We start from the raw sequence: 23,115 nt of genomic DNA, 5'->3' as shown, positions 1-23,115 counted from the left end.
GGTGTATTGGCTCTAGGGCCTCTTGGGAGGTGCAAAGTCAGCCACTGCCTGTGGTCTGCCTGGGGCCACCTGGCATGAGCTACAGAGCACGCTACAGATGACTGCAACCTATGTTGGGCTTAGAGATGCCCAAGAGAGTCCAAGCTGTGAATCTTGGCAAGCTGCTGCTAGTGCCAGGCCTGGGGCCACTTATAGAGAGATAGGAGACACATGTGTCTAGCTGCTGCTTGTTTGAAAGATTTTAGGAAAGTCTGAAGCCTGAGCCAGAACAGGCCATTCCATTCATATGTAAAAGACACTGCAAACAACTTGGGTAAAGCTGAAAATTGGGGGGATGGGATCTTAGGGAATCACTAAGGTGGGAAGAACTGTGTGGGCCAGGTTGATGGGGACTCAGTCATCTCTGTAGTGGGGAAGTCCCAGCCTTTTTGCCTAGGAGAAAGTTGCTCCAAAGTCCTTGCCCTGATACCAGAAAATTTAGTTCCTTCCCACATGTTCCTGGATTCTTTCAAGCTGCTGACACAGTGCTGGAGCCCAGAAGGAGTGAGTCCAAGTAGGTCCATATGCTGGATATTTAAGAGAAACTTCCTGGGACTCCAGTAGTCTCTGTGTCACTCAGCCACAATCACCACTGGTTTTTATAGCTCAAAGTTACGGGAACTTCTCTTCCTGGCTCAGAAACAGTGGGTTGAGGGGTCTGGTGTGGGGCTGGGACCCTTTCCTCCTCCCTGGAAGCCTCCTTAACTAAGATATCCCTCCTGATTAAAAACACACCACAAGTGGGTGTCAGACCAGCCATTCCACACCTCCACCCTTCCTTCCAGTCTCAATGTGCTTCTTTACTTCTCTAGTTTCAGGATTTCCATTCAGCCAGATTTTTGGCGGTTCTGCATGATAGTTGTTTTGTATTTTACTTGTAATTTTGATGTGGTTGTGGGAGAATCCGAGTACCAGCATTAACCTATGCTGACATCTTGGTTCCCCCACTGAGGATATGTTAATTATTGATTTTAGAGAGAAAGGGGGAGAGAAAAGGAGAGAAACATCAATGTGAGAGAGAAACATCTATCAGTTGCCTCCAATATGTGCCCCAACCAGGGACTGAACTCACAACCTACCAAGGTATGTGCCTTGACCAGGAATCAAACCCTAAACCTTTGGTGTACAGAACGATGCTCTAACCAACTGAGCAACACGGCCAGAGCAAAATAGGTATAATTTTTATTCATTCACATGATGGCTATTGTGTTGGCTATTGTCATTTTTCTTTTGACAATCTAAGGGAAAAGAAGTCAGTGCCCTGACTAAATAGTCAGGTATTGCATGTTTTAAAAATCCTTGCAGCACACCAGTGTGCTGGAGAAAATGGTTGTAAGTGCTTCTCTGTGATTCTTTTTTGTTACACTATAGCTACCTTTAGTGTAAAGTGAATACAGTATAGCTACTTTTAGATCAATGACAGAGTGAGTATAGATAACTGAAGTGCACAGATTATTCTAAATCCTTCTTTATTGTAAGCTTGTGTTGAAGGCGCTTCTGCTATCAAGTCTTTTACCAAGGCTTCTAACAAGAAGGAGTTTTATAAATTTGAATTTCATCTACTGACCATATCCACCTTCTCTAGTGGGAGGTTGTGAGCAGAGAAATTGCTAAATGATACCAGAGCAGAGAACACAGAAAACATCACAGTTTCTGATAGTTCAACAAATTCTTTGATTTCAGTCACTGAACATTGAGAGGTAAATGAATACATGTTGCTTGAGACTGAAATGACTTTTCCTTATTGTTTTGTACTGGGTGATGACAGTTACTTTTCCTTAGCAATCACCACATTTCTTTTATGTTCTTGGAATCCTGGATTTGGAAGCAACATCAGAAGTTCATTATGTTTCATTTCCCACTTTCCTACAGAATTATAACTAAACTGTCCAAGCTGGATGGTTGTCTATTCTGTTCTTTGTTTGGAGGATGGTCATTGGTACATGTTGGAAAGCAGTTGGCTGACAACCTGCTTATGCGAGTTATAGTCTTGATAATACAGGGTGGGGCAAAAGTAGGCTTACAACTATTTGTATGGAAAATAATCCTATATAATAAAAGGCTAATACGCAAATAGACCGAATGGTGGAACGACTAGTTGCTATGATGTGCACTGACCACCAGGGGGTAGATGCTCAATGCAGGAGCTGAACCATGGTGGTCAGTGCACTCCCACAGGGGGGAGCACCTCTCAGCCAGAAGCTGGGCTCATGGCTGGCGAGCGCAGTGGTGGTGGCGGGAGCCTCTCCCACCTCCACAGCAGTGCTAAGGATGTCCGTCTGCTGGTTTAGGCAGTTGGACATCCTCCGAGGGCTCCCAGACTGCAAGAGGGCGCAGGCCAGGCTGAGCCCCCCCCCCCCCAAGTGCATGAATTTTGTGCACCAGGCCTCTAGTATAATCTGTAATAATAAAAGTGTAATATGCTAATTAGACAGGACATCCTTCCAGACGTCCTTCCAGATGACCTTCCAGACGAAGCTGGGGTTGCGAGGGAAGCCCGGATCCCGGGTGCTGGAGGGAAGCCTTGGTCCCAGGTGCCAGAGGGAAGCCGGTGCCAGCAGCCGGGGGAAGGAAGGCCTACTCTTACATGAATTTTATGCATCAGGCCTCAGTAATAATAATACAAGAATAAACTCTGTTTTGTGTACTCACAACTAAAAATCTACTTTTTGTTATTGGTAATCCTTACCCGAGGATATTTTTCCACTGATTTTTAGAGAGAGTGGAAAGGACTCTCTCTAACATCGATGTGAGAGAGAAACATTGATCTGAGACATCAATTGGTTGCCACCCACATACTCTCTGACCAGGGCTAGGGATCGAGCCGGCAAATGAGGTACGTGCCCTTGACAAGAATTGAACCTGGGACAGTTTAGTCTCTTGGCCAACATTCTATCCACTTAGCCAAACTGGCTAGGGCTGTAAATCTACTTTTGATCCACCCTGTATTATTTGCTCTTTTAGCAGTAGCATAGAACATACACACATATTTGAATGTAATCTGCTTAGCAATCTGATGTTCTAAAATGCAAGTGATGAGAATACATAGAAAGAAAGGACAATTTCCTTTTGAAAACAATACTTTTCATCTATCAGAAATTTGTCATCAAATGTTTGGCACATAGCCTGGCACAGAGTAGGCCCATTATAAATGTTTGCATTAGTAAAAACAACACAAAAAAACAAACAGCTAGAGAAATAATGCTGCCTATGAGGAGAGTGGGTAACTGTTCTTTGTTTTGTGTATTCCTAGAGTTCTTTTCACCTATGGTTGCTGTATGAGAAAAGAGTTCTGGAATCAAATAATTTTGGAAAATACTGAATCTTTCTATCTCCTTTTTGGAGTTGTGATGTACATTAGCACATTAAGTGTTTTCAGAAGTCACCTGTCTATATCTGATAAACTCAGTATTTCCCAAGTCTATTTGCACAGAAACTATTAACAACCCACACTTTAGGAAATATGCTCTTTAGGGTTAATTGTTCACAGTTTTTTGCCTGAGGGAATGACTATGTCTTACTCATTTCCTATGTACATTCTATATGATAACTAGTATATATAGGGACAATACAGATTTATGCAGATAGAATGAAAATGGCCTGTATGAGGTTGGATAAGATGACACCAACACTGACCAAGAAAGCTGGGTAGGGGAGCTGTGTCTTGAATGTAAAGATGAACAGGGTCATGGTTGGAATCAGAATGAAAGAGAGTGGTAAAATAGACAGTAGGTTCTGAATGCAAAGAACATGTTTTTAACCTGAGCTTCTGACACTGCTATTGAAGACCCTCAGTCCATCTTCCTTGATAATTACAATGTTCCTCTTAAGTCACCTTTGTTGTCAAGCCTTACAGACAGAGTAAGCACTGACGACCAAGGTAGTACCTCATTCATACTTAATGCTTATTATCAAACTGTTATAGAAATTTCATTCTTAAAACTACAGCTAAGTGATTATTTGGAAATAAGAGATTAATTGGAAAAACTATCTGGAACCTACACATATTTGCATTTAGGGACTTTAAATAATGTTTTGTTCTCCCACCTTACTATTGTAAGTCTTATAGCTCCTGGATGTGTCAGGGTAGTGTCACCAAGGATTGACAAAGAGTGGAACCCCAGAGAGACCCTGCAAATGAAACTACAAACAAGGAAGGACCTAATAGTAAACACAGGCCAAAAACTCTAACACCCCAGGAAGGTTTGACTATGGTTCTCAGATATCCAAGGGAAATGCTATTAGAAAGTCTGTTTCCTACAGTCTGAATGTGTGCCTCTAATTGGCTGCTTTAGGATTTGCTCCAAATGGTCACAGGAAATTGAAATGAGATAGAAATCAGCAGTGTTTACAGTGCCTTGTGTTGGCATTATACACATTGTGAACAAAATAGTACATCGTATATCCAAAGACAGAGATCAATATGCTTGAAATTATTCATTTTGACCACATTTACTTGAAAAATGGCATTTAGCTCTCAAAGTTATTGAAGAATTGTAGGTTGAATAACTATAAAAAGGTTGTTTGAAAACTTGCTTTTTAGATGACTATGAGAAGTTAGATAACATGAGCATTTTAAATTTGAGCATAGCTTGAGTAATGGGCATATAGTTATCTTCGTCTGTATATCTAAATCTCAGTAATAACTGTCTTTTTTCTATTATTTTTCTATTATTATGAAGGTTTACATTTTTGTCTCAACTAGATGTAGAAGGGGTCTAAAGGATATATTTATATTCATGTTATGATACAGCTATTTTTCTTCTGTTGTCACCCCAGTGAACATCATGTACATATTATGGCATCAGTTACTAAAAAACATATTTGTTGCTGAAATCATATGCTGACTTTTATTGCTATCAAGGAATATTATATTCAGAAGGAAAAAAGGGTGCTCCTTTTCCACATGTTGCTGCATTCTCTCTATTATAAAAATAAAGGGATATTACCTCTGAGCCTATTGATACATCAAGTAATAAATGTGACAGTTAATAGTTCTATTTTCCTTACCCCATCTTCCTGCACAACTGCAACATAACATGTTTCTTACTAGTAACAGATGCTGGAGACCTTCCTTTGAAATTCCTGTGGAGAAGCTGCCCTGTTGATTGCATTAGACAGGAAGTGGTTTCATGCAGATGTTGACTTGCTGGTGCATTGTAGTAATTGCTGTTCTGCTGACCCCTTGCTGAGTGCAATGCTTTTCTCTTGTAGGTGATGTGCCTTCAGGACTTTTTTGGTGACGATGACATTTTTATTGCATGTGGACCAGAGAAGTTCCGTTACCAGGATGATTTCTTGCTAGATGAAAGTGGTAAGGAAAAAAAAAGTTCAAAACCAGGGGAAATTTGAGGCAGCTTTCCAAAATGAGCTGCACCAGGCCAAGATCATGTCAACTCTAAAGCTACCAAATCAGTTTCAGATCCTCATCCAGTATGTCTTTTCCATACCTTGAATTTCTTTGATTTTTTTTATATAGAAAACAGATGAAATGATAATTGGAAAGGTTACATAATTTAGAAGGGTCAATGATGAATGGCTAACTTATAACCACTTAATAACTAAAATGATGTTCTATAAAAATCATGGTGTGGATTTCTACATTTTAACTGTATATTTTCCTCAAAATTTATATTTGAGATATTTATAATCATAAAATTATTGAGTATGTTTCTAGGCTCGTCTTTCAGGTGACTTCCTTTAGTTCCTAACTAGGAAAGTGACTTGGTGCCCCCCTTTTTATTAACATTTCAGAAGTTTATGTCATCACCATCTGCGAGGGTTAAAAAAAAAAAAGAGTAGTGTGGCTTACTTCCATTAAAAATGAAATGTAAAAAAGGGACCGTTGATAAACAGGGAAAGACACATCTTAGGAAATGAATATCAAAGGTTGTGACTCAAGAATGATGTTTTTTTTAATATTATAAATCATCTCAGAACCTTAACAGCATCATGGGAAAAGTTATTAAAGAGGCCTTTCCATGATAATCTTACCTCTAATTTAATTAGGGAAATGTTACATACTTATTGACAATTCAAATTCTAGCTAGTTGGAAATGATTTTTGAAGTGAATGAATGTTTTGCCTAGATAAATTCAATTAAACAAATTAGTAAGCTTTTAGCAAAATGGACGGGAAATACATGAGCACCAACATAATATGATGAGTGATGTAATATTTCTGCTCTAACACTGCTGATGTGTATTCACATAGAGTATCTATATTATATGCATATATACATATCAGTTACATGCATTTAAACATACTGTAATTATTTCATCATTTAAAAGTGATGTAGAATGTGTAGGGAGGGATAATAATAACAAAGGTTACCTCTTTATTGTGAAAATTTCAAAATGCCCAATAAATGTATATATAGATGTGTCATTTGAAAGATTGAAGTTATTTTGGTTCAAATTTTTTAGCTGGAAGAGTGGTTTGATACCTCTTTTCTTATAAATAAGTTTTCTTTGCTAAATATGTTCTGTCATCTCTAATAGGCATGCCCTTTGGGGGCAAAGATTTAGGGAGAGACCTCTACCCATCCCAACCCTTCTTTAGGCAGCTTTGCCACTGTATGGAACAAATGAATGTTAGGGGTTAGGCAGAAGAGCTGACAGCATAGTTTTGAAAAAAAATAAACTGTCTTGACTTTCAATTTAAAGAAAATAGATGCTTCTAATAGAATGGTCTGAGAGACCAGATGCATTCTGAAATGAAAGTTTCATTTGTTGATTTGATATAGAAAACAACCTATCAGACTGGAACTGGAATACAGCTGTTTCACATCAGCAGAGTTGGCCTGGGGTTCCCAAGTCCCCAGTCTCTTTCTACCCCATGTTAGAATCCTTTCTCATTAAAAAGGATTCACACAGATCTCTCCCTATCTCTATTTGTGTATCTATGTCTGTCTGACTGTCTGTCTATCTATCTATCTATCTATCTATCTATCTATCTATCTATCTATCTATCATCTATTCGTCTATATATCTATCTACATATCTATCTAAGTATTTGTCTATCTCTCTATCGGCACAGCAATGCACATCAGGACAACTTGCCCATAATTTGTGGTTTGGCCCTTTGCAGGCCCACTTCAAACTGTTTGAGAGAGAAAGTGAGAACTTCACATCCTTTCTCCTGATGAATATACCCTATTTCTTGATGTGAAATATATTTGCTGAGTAACTGTGTTCTCCCACATCCTAAAAGAAGCATGTGGATTGGGGAGGGGGAGAGAATCTAAATTAAAATTTTATTTTCTTGGATGAACTTAACCCTGAAACTAAAATCACATGTTGACAACTGCAATTTCCCTGTTGCTTGTACGCCATGTTTTAATGCTAATATATTAAAATTTGAATCTTCTAGAAAGTGCTCTGAGCATAATTTAGCATAGCTTATATGTACTTGCTAAATGGCATTTGCACATTGAGGCTTCATTTGGCCTGTTCCGAGTAGCTTCCTGTACCGCTGCTGATACGGACATCTTAAGAATTAATACTTACCCAGTACTGTGCTTGATTTAATGGTTCCAAGAAGTGGCCTTTTGCTGCAAGGCAGTACTTTTATTTTATCTTTCAAAATTAACCCGGCTCCCAGTGTGTTCAGGATTAGCAACAATACATCCCCCTAATTACTGCTGGAAAAGTTCCTGGAAGTGGCTCTTAAGGTCTAACCAGTGAGAAGTTTACCATTAGATACTTGTATTTCATGGGGCTATACTAGAGCCAGAGCAATATTAGAAACTGTAAGGAGCCTCCTTCCTCCCCTAAGTTTTCACCTGGAAAAAAACAAAAACAAAACAAAACAAAACAAAAAACAAACAACCCACAAAAACACCTTCCTGTTTCCAGCTCAAAATATAACTGTTTTAGCGATATCATCATCAATGAGTGGAGTCTCAGCACCTTCAAAAATGGTGGATACAATTCTATATAGAAAGACAGATAGGCCAACAGATCCTTCTCCAGCATGGCTTGCTAATTTAGAATGATGAAATATCATCCAGGAAAATGCCAAATTGGAGACAAGAAGCTTAACCTGGTTTTGCCTATATATTGATGATAAGTTGACAAATTTTTTATTTGTTGCCATTAAAAAGTGGTAAGATTTTGTTGAGAAATGCCTGCCTCACACCTGGGAGGGACAATTAACTCCTTGGTGATGAGTCTGTCACAGGATGTCAACTTTTGTCGACCCAACCCCCAGCCTCAACACTGATGTCCCCAAATTTGCTTGGCCAATTTCTTCACCCACTCACGTCAACCCTACCAGGCCTAAATATCTGTCATCCTCTTTTGTTTTAACTAATTTATTAGTGCTCTTGATTCTGATGTTAATAGGCATGGCTTTAAATATACATATTTTTGCTTAAATTTTTAAGTTTCCTAGGGCTGATATAACAAAGTTCCACAAACTGGGGGCTTAAAACAATAGAAATTGATTCTAGGACAATTCTGGAGGCCAAAAGTTAAAAATCAAAGTATGGGAAACACTATGCTCCCACAGGCTCTGGTTTCCGGTGGTTGCCAGCAATCCTTGGCATCCCTGGGTTTGTCCCAGCATCACTCTGATCTCTGCCTCCATTTTCACATGGCCTCTCTCTGTGTACAAAATTGCTTCTTCTTATAAGGACACCGGTTATTGAATTAGGGTCCACCCTAATCCAGCCTGACCTCATTATAACATGATGACATCTACAAAGACCCTATTTCTAAGTAAGGTCACATGTATAGGCCTCAACATAACTTTGGGAAAGACATAATTTATTCCACCACAAATGTTGTTTGAACTTGTCGTAAGTAAACACATTTCTATTTGTTTGCTTTGACCTGTCTTTAGATTTGCACAGCTATAGCTATATATTCATTAGTAGAATACATAAACAACAGATCTGTGACAAGGTTGCCTCTCATCTGACCTTTTATAGGTAGTATCACCTGATGGATCAGAGGAATGAATGCTGTGGGCGATCTGAGCCCCTTTGACTAAGATGAAAATATATGGTCTGAATGCTACAGGTGGTTGTATTTTTAATTGAGCTGCCTTGTCCAAAAGGTACTGATTTCCAGGTCTTTGTCAAATGTGCTGGAGGAGACCTCTGTTAGAATTGGCTCTTAATGTCTCTGAAGGGAGGGGTTGTTTGTTTGATGAGAGTCGTAGCACAGGGTTCTGGTTTGGGTTCTGTATCATTCAGTATTGTTAGAAATGCCCACTCGAAAAGTTGATGGTGTGTGGATGAAGTCATATGGGAGGGAAGCTAATGCGGCAGAAGACAAGATGAGAATTCACAAGGATTTTTATAGGAGGTAGTTTCTAAGAAGATAAAACTGAATTGGTACAAACAAAAAGTAATGCTCTGAGGATTTTTATTTTTTAAAAAAGCCAGTTCTACAAGCTTGGTTAACATCAATGTAGTTTTAACAGTAGCACATATGAAAATTAACTTTAGTTCACTGCAGGCTTATTGTGGCTCATTTACTGTATGTAATATAAGTATATTATCCTATATAATAAAAGGCTAATATGCAAATTGACTGAATGGCAGAATGACACACTGACTACCAGGGGACAGATGCTCAATGCAGAAACTGCCCCCTGGTGGTCAGTGCACTCCCACAGGGGGAGTACCGCTCAGCCAGAAACCGGGCTCATGGCTGGCAAGCACAGCAGCAGTGGTGGGAGCCTCTCCCGCCTCCAAGGCAGCGCTACAGATGTTCAAATGCTGGCTTAGGCCCACTCCCCATGGGGACATCCCCTGAGGGCTCCTGGACTGCGAGAAGGTGCAGGCTGGGCTGAGGGACCCTCCCTCCCCCAGCCAGTGCATGAATTTCGTGAATGTCAATAAAAATTCACAAAACTGGTATAGAAGTATAGAAGAAATTTAAATAATTGAACTCTCACATGATGTTTTTTTGTAAGTTTGTGACATTTATGCTTCTGAAATTATGAAAGTTTAAAACTGCTCTAAGACTTTTTGGCTACTCTATGTGTCCACGTGTGTGTGTCCACGTGTGTGTGTGTGTGTGTGCATGTGTGTGTGCATAGTGTCTCTGCAGAATGCCAATCCAGTTTCTCTCTGCACCAGATAGACCCATCTGAGTACAGGTTCTTCCTGGTTATGTGATTCTAGAAGAAACATTTCCTCGGCTGCTCTGATGGACCCCCATGGAGTTGGGTCCCCAGAATCTGCTTGGTAAACGTCTCTAGAAATCTTTCATTCTGACCACTTTCCAGAGACTCATGTCCTGAAAGAGATGAGACAAGTGACCTCAGCCATCACTCACCACAGGATCCTAATTGCTCTCCCCAATTCTGGGTGAAAGGAAAACAGGGTTAGAAGCTGAAACAGTAGAAACAGTATTGTAATAAGGTTAGAAGACACAGGTCTGGTCCAAGCTCTATGTCCTACTTGCTGTGTGGTCTCTAAATCTCCACACCTGCTTTCTATTCTGTAAAACACCATTTTTTTCCTGAATTGTAATGGACCTCAAATAAGATAATAAATGTAAAAGCACGTTCAAAACTGTGTTCCTTATTACTTAGTGACTGATGTTAGTGAGTGACACCTCGGCTGAAATATATCTCCTAGTGGATTGCAGCTGCACTCCATCACGTAGATTCATTTGCAAGGCTTAATTGGAGGCAGATGCCACCAAGATTTGCTTTTGGTACTCTTGAGAACAAAAAAGTGATTATCTGTTGCTTTCTTCTCACTCTCACTTTTATTCCTGTGGTGGAGTGAAGAGGAATTTAGGACCTTTGAAGATATTCACCCTGCTCTGGAGGGAATCTCTGGAAGATTAACCAAATCACATTTAGAACCATTCAGACTTCTACAACTGACAATGTTCAGGAGTCCCAGCCCTTATGTCCTTGTTAATTTGGGTCCAAGGGATTTTTAAAATATATATATATATATACATTTTATTGATTTCAGAGAAAAAAGGGAGAGGGAGAGAGAGATAGAAACATCAATGATGAGAGAATCATTGATTGGCTGCCTCCTGCATACTCCACACTGGGGATTGAGCCTGCAACCCAGGCATGTGTCCTGACCTGGAATCGAACCATGACTGTCTGGTTCATAGGTCAACACTCAACCACTGAGAAACACCAGCCACCAGGTCCAAGGGATTTTTGACAGCCACACTGATCTGTCCTGGAGCAATTGATGCTAGGAAACCACAGTTCACTGGGAACACTGGAAAGATGTTCAGAATCTGGGTAAAGACCAGGCTTCCTCACAAAGTCGTTTTTGAGCACTACTAACAAAATTCATTCTTTTATACATCCATTTATTATTCAACTACAGGCCAGGTGCACAAAAATTTGTGCACTCGGGGGAAAGGGGGGGGTCCCTCAGCCCGGCCTGTGCCCTCTCGCAGTCTGGGACAACTCGGGAGATAATGCCCTGCTGGCTTAGGCCTGCTCCCGGGGGGCAGAGGGCAGACCCAATTCCTAGGTACAGCCCCTGGTCGGGCTCAGAGCAGGGCCGATTGGGGAGTTGGGGCGCCGCCACCTGTCATGCACAGAGCAGGGCGGATTGGGAGGTTGCGATGCCACCCTCAGCCACGCTCAGGGTAGGGCCAATTTGGGAGTTGGGGCACCGCCACTGTCACACTCAGGGCAGGGCCGATGGGGAGGTTATGGCTCTAACCCATCACACACAGAGCAGCGCCCTTAGGGTGGGGGTTGGAGCGCCTCCCTCTATCACCCACAGAGCAGGACCGATCAGGGGGTTGGGGCACCACACCCTGTCACACACAGAGCCGCAGGGCGATCAGCGGGTTGGGTAGCTCTGCCCTATCAGGCACAGAGCAGGGCTTATCAGGGGGTAGGGGCACCTTCCCCTGTCACAAACAGAGCAGGGCGGATAGGGAGGTAGTGGCCCCGCCCCCTGTCACACACAGATCCGCAGGGCGAACAGGGGGTTTGGGCGCTGCCCCCTGTCATGTTGATCCCGGTGCTGGAAGGTCTCGTGGCTCCGCTGATCCCAGTGCTGGGAGGCATATTACCCTTTTACTATATAGGATAGAGGCCTGGTACACGGGTGGGTGTTGGCTGGTTTGCCCTGAAGGGTGTCCTGGATCAGGGTGGGGGTCCGCACTGGGGTGCCTGGCCAGCCTGGGTGAGGGGATGATGGCTGTTTGCAGCTGGTCACCCACCCTTCAGGGTGAGGGTCCCCACTGGGGTGCCTGGCCAGTCTGGGTGAGGGGCTGAGGGTTGTTTTCAGGCTGGCGGGTGACTGAAGCTCCCAACCGCTCCTTTTTTCTTTTTCTTTTCTTTTTATTCTGGGCCAGCTTTAGCTTTGAGGCTTGGCTCCAGCTCTTAGGCCTCTGCTGCTGAAAGCAGGTTTCTGGCCTTTGTTTACCTTCTGTATTTGAAACAATGTTGCGATCCTGCTGGCTGAAGCCCTGCTGACTAAAGCAGGTTTCTGGGGTTTTGTTTAGCTTCTATATTTGTAACATAGTTGCTTAGAATTGCAGCTCAGATGCCTGCAGTGGCAGGCAGGGAAGTTGGAGTCCTCCGTCACTGAAGCAAGCAAGCCTCATGTTAGTTTCAAGCTGCCTGGTTGCCAGCTGCCATCTTGGCTGGCAGTTAATTTGCATATCACCCTGATGAGCCAATGGGAAGGGTAGCGGTCATGTGCTAATTACCATGTTTCTCTTTTATTAGATAGGACTAGAGACCCGGTGCACAAAAATTTGTGCACTTGGGGGAAAGGGAGGGTCCCTCAGCCTGGCCTGTGCCCTCTCGCAGTCTGGGACCCCTCAGGAGATAATGCCCTGCTGGCTTAGGCCTACTCCCGGGTGGCAGAGGGCAGGCCCAATTCCTAGGTGCAGCCCCTGGTCAGGCTCAGAGCAGGGCCGATTGGAGAGTTGGGGCATCACCCCCTGTCATGCACAGAGCAGGGCGGATTGGGAGGTTGCAATGCCACCCTCAGTCACGCTCAGGGTAGGGCCGATTTGGGGGTTGGGGCACCGCCCCCTTTCAAATTCAAGGCAGGGTCGATGGGGAGGTTGTGGTGCCACCCCGTTACACACAGAGCAGGGCCAATCTGGGGGTTGGGGCGCTGCCCCCTGTCACACACAGAGCAGGGCCCATCAGGGAGGTTGGGGCTCCTAACCCTGTCACGCACAGAGCAGGGTCGATCCTGGGGTTGCGGAGGTCCACCCTGTCAAGCACAGAGCATGGTCGATCAGGGGGTTCGGGACCTCCCCCCTGTCACGCACAGAGCAGGACCCATCAGGGGGTTGAGGAGCTCGCTGTTGTCACTCACAGAGTAGGGCCGATAGGAGAGTTGGGGCACCGCCCCCTGTCACACAGAAAGCAGGGCAGATCAGGGGGTTGGGGCGCCGCCACTGTCACACTCAGGGCAAGGCTAATGGGGAGGTTATGACTCTACCCCATCACACACAGAGCAGGACCCGTGGGGGGGAGGGGTTGGGGTGCCGCCCTCTATCACCCACAGAGCAGGGCCGATCAGGGGGTTGGGGAGTTCCCCCGTATCAGGCACAGAGCAGGGCTGATCAGGAGGTTGGGGCGCCTTCCCCTGTCACGAAAAGAGCAGGGCGGATAGGGAGGTTGTGGCCCCGCCCCCTGTCACACACAGAGCTGCAGGGCGATCAGGGGGTTTGGGCGCTGCCCCTGTCACGCTGATCCCGGTGCTGGGAGGCCTCGTGGCTCCGCCGATCCCGGTGCTGGGAAGCCTTGTGGCTCCACTGATCCTGGTGCTGGGAGGCATATTACCCTTTTACTATATAGGATAGAGGCCTGGTGCATGGGTGGGGCTGGCTGGTTTGCCCTGAAGGGTATCCTGGATCAGGTTGGGGGTCCCCACTGGGGTGCCTGGCCAGCCTGGGTTAGGGGATGATGGCTGTTTGCAGCTGGTCACACACCCTTCAGGGTGGGGTTCCCCACTGGGGTGCCTCGCCAACCTGGGTGAGGGTATGATGGCTGTTTGCAGCTGGTCAGACACCCTTCAGGGTGGGGGTCCCCACTGGGGTGCCTGGCCTGTCTGGGTGAGGGGCTGAGGGCTGAAGCTCCCAACTGCTCTTTTTTTTCTTCTTTTTCTTTTTATCCTGGGCCAGCTTTAGCTCTGGCTCTAGCTCTGAGGCCTCTGCTGCTGAAAGCAGGTATCTGGTTTGTTTCGGTTCTATAATCGAAACAATGTATAACTCCAGCTCTGAAATCCCAGCTAGCTGAAAGCAGGTTTCTGGGGTTTTGTTTAGCTTCTATCTTTGTTTCAGTGTTTCAAACTGCAAGCTCAGAGGCCGGCAAGGTAGGCGGGGAACGTTAGTTTCCTCCATCACTGAAGCAAGCAAGCCTCATGTTAGTTTCCAGCTGCCTGGCTGCTGGCTGCCATCTTGGCTGGCCGTTATTTTGCATATCACCCTGATTAGCCAATGGTAAGGGTAGTGGTAGTATGCTAATTACCATGTTTCTCTTTTATTAGATAGGATAAGCTAAGCTAACTTTCCATGAGCCAGGCAATGTGCTGGACACAAATAATTGTAACAGTAATGTTTACATGAAATGTGACTTTTAATATTGTTTATGTTTAAAGATGTCAAAGGACAGTATGTGTGGACCTAGATGGTATTATGCTAAGTGAAATAAGTCAATAAGAGAAAGATAAATATCATATGATTTTACTTATATATAGAATTTAAAGAACAAAATAATCAAACAAAAAAATTAAAACAGACTCATAGATACAGAGAATGGGGGTTTGAGCAGAAAAGGTGAAGGGATCAAGAACTACAAATTTGTAGTTAAATTGATAGTCACAAAATAGTCACAGGGATGTAAACTACAGCATAGGGAATATAGTCAATACTGGTGCAATTACTATGTACAGTGTCAGGTGGCTACTTGAAATATCGGGGGGAACACATTGTAAAATATATGGTTGTTTAACCACTATGCTGTACACATGAAACTAATACAAAATAATGTTGATTGTAAACTGTAATTGGAAAATAAATAATTTTAGAGTTAAAACCAAAATAAATAAATAAATAAATAAAGATGCCAAGTGATCTTATATACTGAATTTGGAATCAGAATGCAAAAATGTTTCATTTTTGCTCTTGTGTATTTTATCTCTTTGGAAAAAATATTCCGGTAAAATGTCTAATGAATCACAAGAGACTGGAAATTCTTTATAGATTTGAAATTTTAACTGGATTATATGACCAGTTTAAATTGAATTTATGTGCAGATTTCTTTAAAATGTGTGGTAGTTTATGCTGAAAAATTTTGTTTCAATATGTTAATTCTAGAAATGTACAGTTCTTATAAAAAACACATTAGAGCTGTCTTATTGAATAATTGCAAGTTTCTGTGACATTTCAGTGTTGTACAGAAAATCTGGTATAATCAGTCCTTATTGCATTGATTATGGAATGAAGCCTGATGTTTGAAATAGAGGGTTTTGTTTCAAATAGAGAAAACACTGGTAATGTGCTTTGCTCTTATTAGCAAGTTCTCATTTGCCTCTTAGGAGTGGAAAAACCACAGGGGTTCTGGAGACTTTCTCCATCTTAGCTACATTTTAGCTCATGCATAAATATAAAATTTCCCAGAACACACAGTGATATTTTTAGTTTTAGTCCACTGCCAAGCTATGGAGACATATAGAATATTGCACTTTGGAGACAGAATCTAACTCAAGGACAAGCTAGTTCCTTTGCTACATAGATGATTTTCTACTTTGGAAATCATGATATTATATAACATATGTAATCTTTTCTTTATACTTTCTCTTCTGGTCCTCATGAGTTTCTTTTTATTGTATTCAGTATCAGTGACCCCTGAATTACTGATATAGACAAATCCTACAAAATATAACATTGAAAATGAATCCTGTACATTAAGAGTCTTGGAGATCATCAGCTCACCCTCCCTTCCAATACACAAGTCCTCCCCACAGCATTGCAACCATTGTTTTTTTATCTTCAACTAGAGCCTCCTATTTCTGGAAGCTTACAACTTATTAGAAGGTCAATTCCACTGCACACTAGTGCTAATTTTTAATAAGTTCTTTTTTATATTGAGCCCTAATTAATCTCTCTCTAGCTTGTACACAGTGGTCCCAATTCTTCCCTCCAGAATAATAAATACCACCTACTGCCTTCAATCTTAGAAGATGAACTTTCCCCTAGTCCTTGGGATGATCAAAGTCATTCACTATAAACTATTTTATTTTTCTTTCCCTCTAGACCAGGGGTGGGGAATGTCCAGCCTAAGGGAAGTATAAGGCTGACAAAACCATTTAGTCTGGCCCTGCCAAGGTATTATTGTAACTCATCTTCTCCTCCCTTTTGTTCTCTCACCTTTCAAGAAAGGAGAGTCTTTTCCTTCATAAAAGCAATGAGAGTGTTTTCGATTTTGTGTTCACTCTTCTTTGTGACTTGCCTCATCAGCTCTCCGTTCCTATCATTTTTGTGGATTCGTTGTTTTATCCTATCTTTATTGCCTCTTTCTCCTCAACCTGTGGCCATGTCTACATTTCTCTTATCCTAAAAGAGCCTTCAGTCATCTCTATCATCTTATCAAACTGCAATGCCTTTTCTGTCTCTGCAAACAGCTTTTTATTTTTTATTTAAATTATTTATTGTTGAACGTATTATATATGTCTCTTTTTTCCCCCATTACCAACAGTTTTTTAAAAAAGTTACAGTCCTAGAGGCTCACTTCTTATATCTTTGGGTAAATGATACTTTGAAAACCCAAGAATTATGAGGGGTTTTTCATGTAAACAATATCTTCCACTATCCTTTTAAATTTATACAGTGGCAGAGGTTCTTCTTTTGCCAAAGGATACTTGGACAATCTCAAGACTTTTCTTCTCCCTCCTAAGAGAGTAAAAAGTATTATGGACTTTTCAAAGCTACAAATCACCATGTTAATTCATAACTGAAAATATCCAGTCCTAGGCAATATCATTCAAAATTGAAGTTCTTTTTCCATACCTATCTAAGGCTCGATGTAGTAAAAGGAAAATGGTCAGGTCGATACCTTCTCTCTTTTTCACTCACCTCCTCCCTGTGGTTTTTTATCCTTTCAGGATTAGAATAGGTAAAGTAGGAGTTGAGTGGATGATGAGGAATGGGGAGGTAGAAGGTCCATACCTGACTGTACTGTTGTAAGATGGCTTTAGGCTCTCTTGGACAGCAGATGTTACATAAAGCCAGCTTCTCTTATGGGTGTTTTCATAGTTCTTCAGGGACTCTCACTGGGAACTTTCCAATATTCTGTTTTTGATGCCATCAATTCTGTTTCTTCCAGCTTTGGATGTTCCTCTTTCTATTTGTTTTCAAAATCTCTCTGTTGGCTTCAGATGGTCTTCTTGGGGATAATTTAAATTAGATTCATGCCAACTCCATCAGATTAATCAAAGCACTCATATGTCCTTTATACCAGCCCATGCACTCAATGCACCCAAGTTGCCTTCATGCTGCTGCCAGAGTTTTGAGGATGAGAGCCAAACAAACACCAGTCGCCTGTATCCCTCTACCCATACACAACAATGACTAAGCTCTTCAAATCTCCTAGTGAAGCACCAACTGAACCAAAAGGAAGCAACTCCCATCTTTTAGAATAAGGGAATTCACAGCGCAGCTCTCTCTAAAGAAAACCTTACCAATCTTCTTTCTCTGTAATAACGTAAGCCTTTTATACCTTTGAGGTGGGTAAGAAAACTAAGGCATGTAATTTTTTGCTTATATCTACTTTGAAATTTACATCTCACAATTCACTTTAGTATCTAATTTACATCCCATTGGAGTTTGGGTAAAAATATCAATTTGAAATCCTATTACATTTGCCTTCTACTCCTACCACATATAAAATAGTTCAATTAAACAAATATAATCTTCCAATTACTATATCCAATATTTTCATTTTTTCCCTTCTTCCACCTCAACTTTTTTGTAGCATTTGACATTTTTTAAAATACATTTTATTGATTTCTTACAGAGAGGAAGAGAGAGGGATAGAGAATTAGAAACATCGATGAGAGAGAAACATTGATCAGCTGCCTCCTCACACTCCCTACTGGGGATGTGCCTGCAACCAAGGTACCTGCCCTTGACCTGAATCGAACTGGGACCCTTGAGTCCGTAGGCTGATGCTCTATCCACTGAGCCAAACCGGTTAGGGCACATTTGACATTTTTGATGATTCCGTCCTTGAAATTCTCTCCCCTTTGTTCTTCATGGTGTTTTGCTGTCCTGGTCTTAGGCCCACCTCCTTGACTGTTCCTGATTTTTTTTTTCAGTTGTGTTCTTGTTCCATATAGGCCTTAATAATTGTTCCCTAAGATTCATTCCCCAATCTTTTTTTTCTACTTAATTACTCTATTCCTAGCCAAGTTTATCTACCTTAATGGTTTCAGCAATGATAGTGATGGTAGACAGTGATGGTGACAAATGGCAACCAGATGGTATGCAATAAGCAAAGCCTTTGGAGTATGTATAATTTTCCCAATTTTACAATTAAGGAAATTAAGGCTTTGATGATAAATTTGTCCAAGACCACACAGCTAGTTAGTGTTGAAGGCAGAGTTCAAAGCCAAGTTTGTTTATATTTGACAACACACTCAGTCTCTAAGTATACCTCCTCTTAAATATGTATCTCTAACGCTGACTCTTCTCATGAACTCCAGAACCATATTTCCAACTTTCTATTATGAACTTTCTTACGATTATTTCACAGCACCTGAAATGTAACACATCCCACAGCTGAACTCGTCTTCTTATTCATTTATTTATTTTTATTAAATTTATTGGGGTGACATTGGTCAACATGAACATATAGGTTTCAGGTGTGTATTTCTATGTTACAATATCTGTATATTGCACCATGTGCCCACCACACAAAGTCAAATCTTCTCCTGTCACCATATATTAGAACTCCCTTTCCCCCCCACCTCTTTCTCTCTGGCAATCACCACACTGCTGCTTGTGTTCATAAGTTTCAGTTTTATATTACACAGATGAGTGAAATTATATGGTTCTTACCTTTTTATGACTGACTTATTTCACTTGGCATAATGGTCTCAAGATCCATCCATGTTGTTGCAAATGGCGCTATTTCATCCTTCATATGTATATGTATGGCTTCTTCTTTATACAGTCATCCATCACAGGACACTTTGGTTGTTTCCATGTCTTGGCCACAGTGAATAATGCTGCAATAAACATAGGGTGCATATATCACTGTGAATACATGATTTTGAGTTATTTGGGTATATACTCAGGAGAGGGATTGCTGGGTGATATGGTAGGTCTATTCTTATTTTTTTGAGGAATCACCAGACTGCTTTCCATAATGATTGTACCAGTCTGCATTCCCACTAGCAGTGAATTAGGGTTTCCTTTTACCCACAAAATGTCCAAAATTTGTTGTTTGTCTTGTTAATAATGGCCACTCTAATAGGTTTGAGATTGCAGCTCATTGTAGTTTTTTAAAAATATATGTATTGATTTTAGAGAGAGAGGGAGAGGGATAGAGATATAGAAACATCATGAGAGAAAAACATTGATTGGCTGCCTCCTACTGGGGATCCAGCCCACAACACGGCATGTGCACTGACTGGCAATTAAATGGTGACCTCCTGGTTCATGGATGGATACTCAACCACTGAGCCACACTGTCCAGGCTAATTGTAGTTTTTATTTGCATTTCCCTAATTGCCAGTGAACATCATTTCATATATCTATTGACTAGTTGTAGATCTTGGGAGAGGTGTCTATTCAGGTTCTCTGCCCACTTTTTGATTCGAGTATGTGTTTGTTTGGTGTTGACTTTTATGCGTTCTTTATATATTTTGAAAATTAAACCTTTGTCAGAGCTACTGTTTGCAAATATCCTCTTCCATCTGGTTAGCTGCCTCTTTGTTCTGTTGTCAGTTTCTTTTGCTGTGCAGAAGCTTTTTAGTTTTATATAGTCCCTATCATTTATTTTTGCCTTTAATTCCCTTGCCTTTGGGGTCAAGTTCAAAAAATTTTCTCTATGACAAGGTCCATATATTTGATACCTATATTTTCTTCTATGTAACTTATTGTTTCAGATCTTATATTTAGATCTTTGATCCATTTTGAATAAATTTTTGTACATGGGGACAAACTCTAATCCAGTTTAATTAATTTGTGTGTGGCTTTCCAGTTTTCCCAGCACCATTTATTGAAGAGATAATCTTTTCTTTTAATTTAAATTCTTTATTGTTTAAAGTATTACATAAGTCTTCCTTCCACCCCAGCACATGCCCTCCAGCACCCCCATACTGTCTGTGTCTATTGGTTATGCTCATATTCATGCATACAAGTCCCTTGGTTGGTCTCTAACACCCCCACCCCCTCCCTACCTTCCCTTTTAGGTTGGACCTTCTATTTGATGCTTCTGACTTTATGTTTGTTCATCAGTTTATGTTGTTCATTATATTGAGTGAGATCATGTGACATTTATCTTTCTCATACTGGCTTATTTAGCTTAGCATAATACTCTCCAGGTCCATCCATGCTGTTGCAAATGGTAAGAATTCCTTCTTTTTTATCGCAGCATAGTATTCCATTGTGTAGATGTATCACAGTTTTCTAATCCACTTAATCTGCTGATGAGCACTTAGGCTGGTTCCAAATCTTAGCTATGTTAAATTGTGCTGTTATGAACATACCAGTGCAATATATTATCTGATTGATGTTTCTGATTACTTGGGATATATTTCTAGAAGTGGGATTACTGGGTCAAATGGGAGTTCCATCTTTAATTTTTTGAGGAAACTCTATACTGTTTTTCACAGTGGCTGCACCAGTCTCCATTCCCACCAACAGTGCACGAGGGTTTCGTTTACTCCACATCCTCCCCAGCACTTATCCTTTGTTGATTTGTTGATGATAGCCATTCTGATAGGTGTGAGATGGTACCTCATAGTTGTTTTGATTTGCATCTTTTGGATGATTAGTGACTTTGAGCATGTTTTCATATGTCTCTTGGCCTTCTGTATGTCCTCTTTCAAAAAGTGTCTATTTAGGTCTTTGCCCATTTTTTGATTGGATTGTTTATCTTCCTTTTATTAAGTTGTATGAGTTCCCTATAAATTTTGGAGATTAAACCGTTATCAGAGATAACATTGGTAAATATGTTCTCCTATGCAGTGGGATTTCTTGTTGTTTTGTTGATGGTTTCTTTTGCTGTGCAGAAGCTTTTTATTTTGATGTAGCCCCATTTGTTTATTTTCTCCTTAGTTTCCATTGTCCTAGGAGCTGTGTTGGTAAAGATATTGCTACGTCTGATATTTTGTTGCCTATGGATTCTTGTAAGATTTTTATGATTTCTCATCTTATGTTTAAATCCTTTATCTATTTTGAATTTATTTTTGTGTATGGTGTAAGTTGGTGGTCTAGTTTCATTTTTTAGCATGTATCTGTCCAATTTTTGCAACATCATTTATTGAAGAGTCTGTCTTGACTCCATTGTATGCTCTTGCTTCCTTTGTCAAATATAATTGAGCATAATGGCTTGGGTTGATTTGTGGGTTTTCTGTTTTGTTCCATTGGTCTATATGTCTGTTCTTCAGCCTGTACCAGGCAGTTTTGAGCAAAGTGGCTTTGTAATATAGCTTGATATCTGGTATTTGATCCCTCCAACTTTGTTCTTCTTTTTCACAATTGCTGGGGCTATTCAGAGTCTTTTTTTAGTCCATATGAAATTTTGGAGAGTTTGTTCTAGGTCTGTGAAATATACCATTGGTATTTTAATGGGGATTGCATTGAATCTATAGATTGCTTTAGGTAGTATGGACATTTTAATTATGTTAATTCTACCAATCCATGAACATAGTATATTCTTCAATTTTTTTATGTCTTCTTCTATCTCTTTTTTCAATGTCCTGTAGTTTTCTGACTACAGGTCTTTTACTTCCTCATTTAAGTTTATTCCTAGATACCTTAATTTTTTTTGGTGCAATGGTAAATGGGATTGTTTTATTAGTTTCTCTTTCTGTGTGTTCATTATTGGTGTATTAAATAGCCATAGATTTCTGGATGTTTGTTTTGTATCCTGCCATATTGCCAAATTTATTTATTAAGTCTAGTAGTTTTGTTTTTTTTGTTTTTTTATGGAGTCTTTAGTGTTTTTTATGTACAATATCATGTCATCTGTGAATAATGACAGTTTTACTTGTTGTTGTTGTTTTCCATTTTGGATGCCTTTTATTTACTTTTATTTTCAGATTGCTATGGCTAGCACTTCCAATACTATGTCAAACAGAATTGGTGAAAGTGGGAATCCCTGTCTTGTTCCTGTTCTTAGGGAAAATGGTTTTAGTTTTTGCCCATTGAGTATGATGTTGACTGTAGGTTTGCTATATAAGGCTTTTATTATGTTGAGATGTGTTCCCTCTATTCCCACTTTGCTGGGAGATTTTATCAAGATAGGGTGTTGGATTTTGTCAAATGCTTTTTCTGCACCAATTGATATGATTATGTGATTTTTGTCTCTCAGTTTGTTTATGTGATGTATCACATTTTTTGGTTTGCAGATATTGTACCAGACTTGCATCCCAAGAATAAATCCCACTTGGTCATGGTGTATAATCTTTTTAATGTAATGCTGAATCTGACTTGCTAAATTTTGTTGAGGATTTTATCATCTTTGTTCATCTGGGGTATTGGTCTGTAATTCTCTTTCTTTGCAATGTCTTTATCTGGTTTGGGGATTAGGATAATGCTAGCTTTATAAAAAGAACTTGGGAGTGTGCCTTCCTCTTGAATTTTTTTGAATAGCCTAAGAAAGATAGGTTTTAGTTTTTTCAATGTTTGCTAAAAATCCCCTCTGAAGACATTCGGACCAGGGCTTTTGTTTGCTGGAATTTTTTTGATTACTGTTTCAATTTCATCAGTGGTTATTGGCCTATTCAGGTCTTTTGATAGTTCTGATTTAGTTTTGGAAGATTTTATTTTTCTAGGAATATGTCCATTTCATCTAGATTGTCATATATATATTCCTTTGTATGTCTGTGGTGTTGGTGGTTACTTCACCTTTTTCTCTTTCATTTCTAATTTT

The 23,115-nt window shown here is 40.6% G+C and overlaps 1 protein-coding gene across 3 annotated transcripts in view; it reads left to right on the top strand.

Moving 5' to 3' along the window:
- Window positions 1–23,115, top strand: part of DCLK1 (doublecortin like kinase 1) — a gene marked incomplete at its 3' end in the record, with an annotated part of 550,874 nt that overhangs the window by 296,656 nt on the left and 231,103 nt on the right. For all 3 annotated transcript variants that reach the window (XM_081083037.1, XM_081083039.1, XM_081083038.1), the window contains exon 4: window positions 5,254–5,353. In XM_081083037.1, coding sequence (XP_080939163.1) covers window positions 5,254–5,353 — 100 coding nt within the window. The remainder of the gene's footprint in view (window positions 1–5,253; window positions 5,354–23,115) is intronic.

Source organism: Myotis nattereri (genome assembly GCF_964212035.1).
Source record: "Myotis nattereri genome assembly, chromosome: 2".
Classification (NCBI taxonomy): domain Eukaryota; kingdom Metazoa; phylum Chordata; class Mammalia; order Chiroptera; family Vespertilionidae; genus Myotis; species Myotis nattereri.
This window is presented reverse-complemented; position numbering and strand designations above follow the sequence as displayed.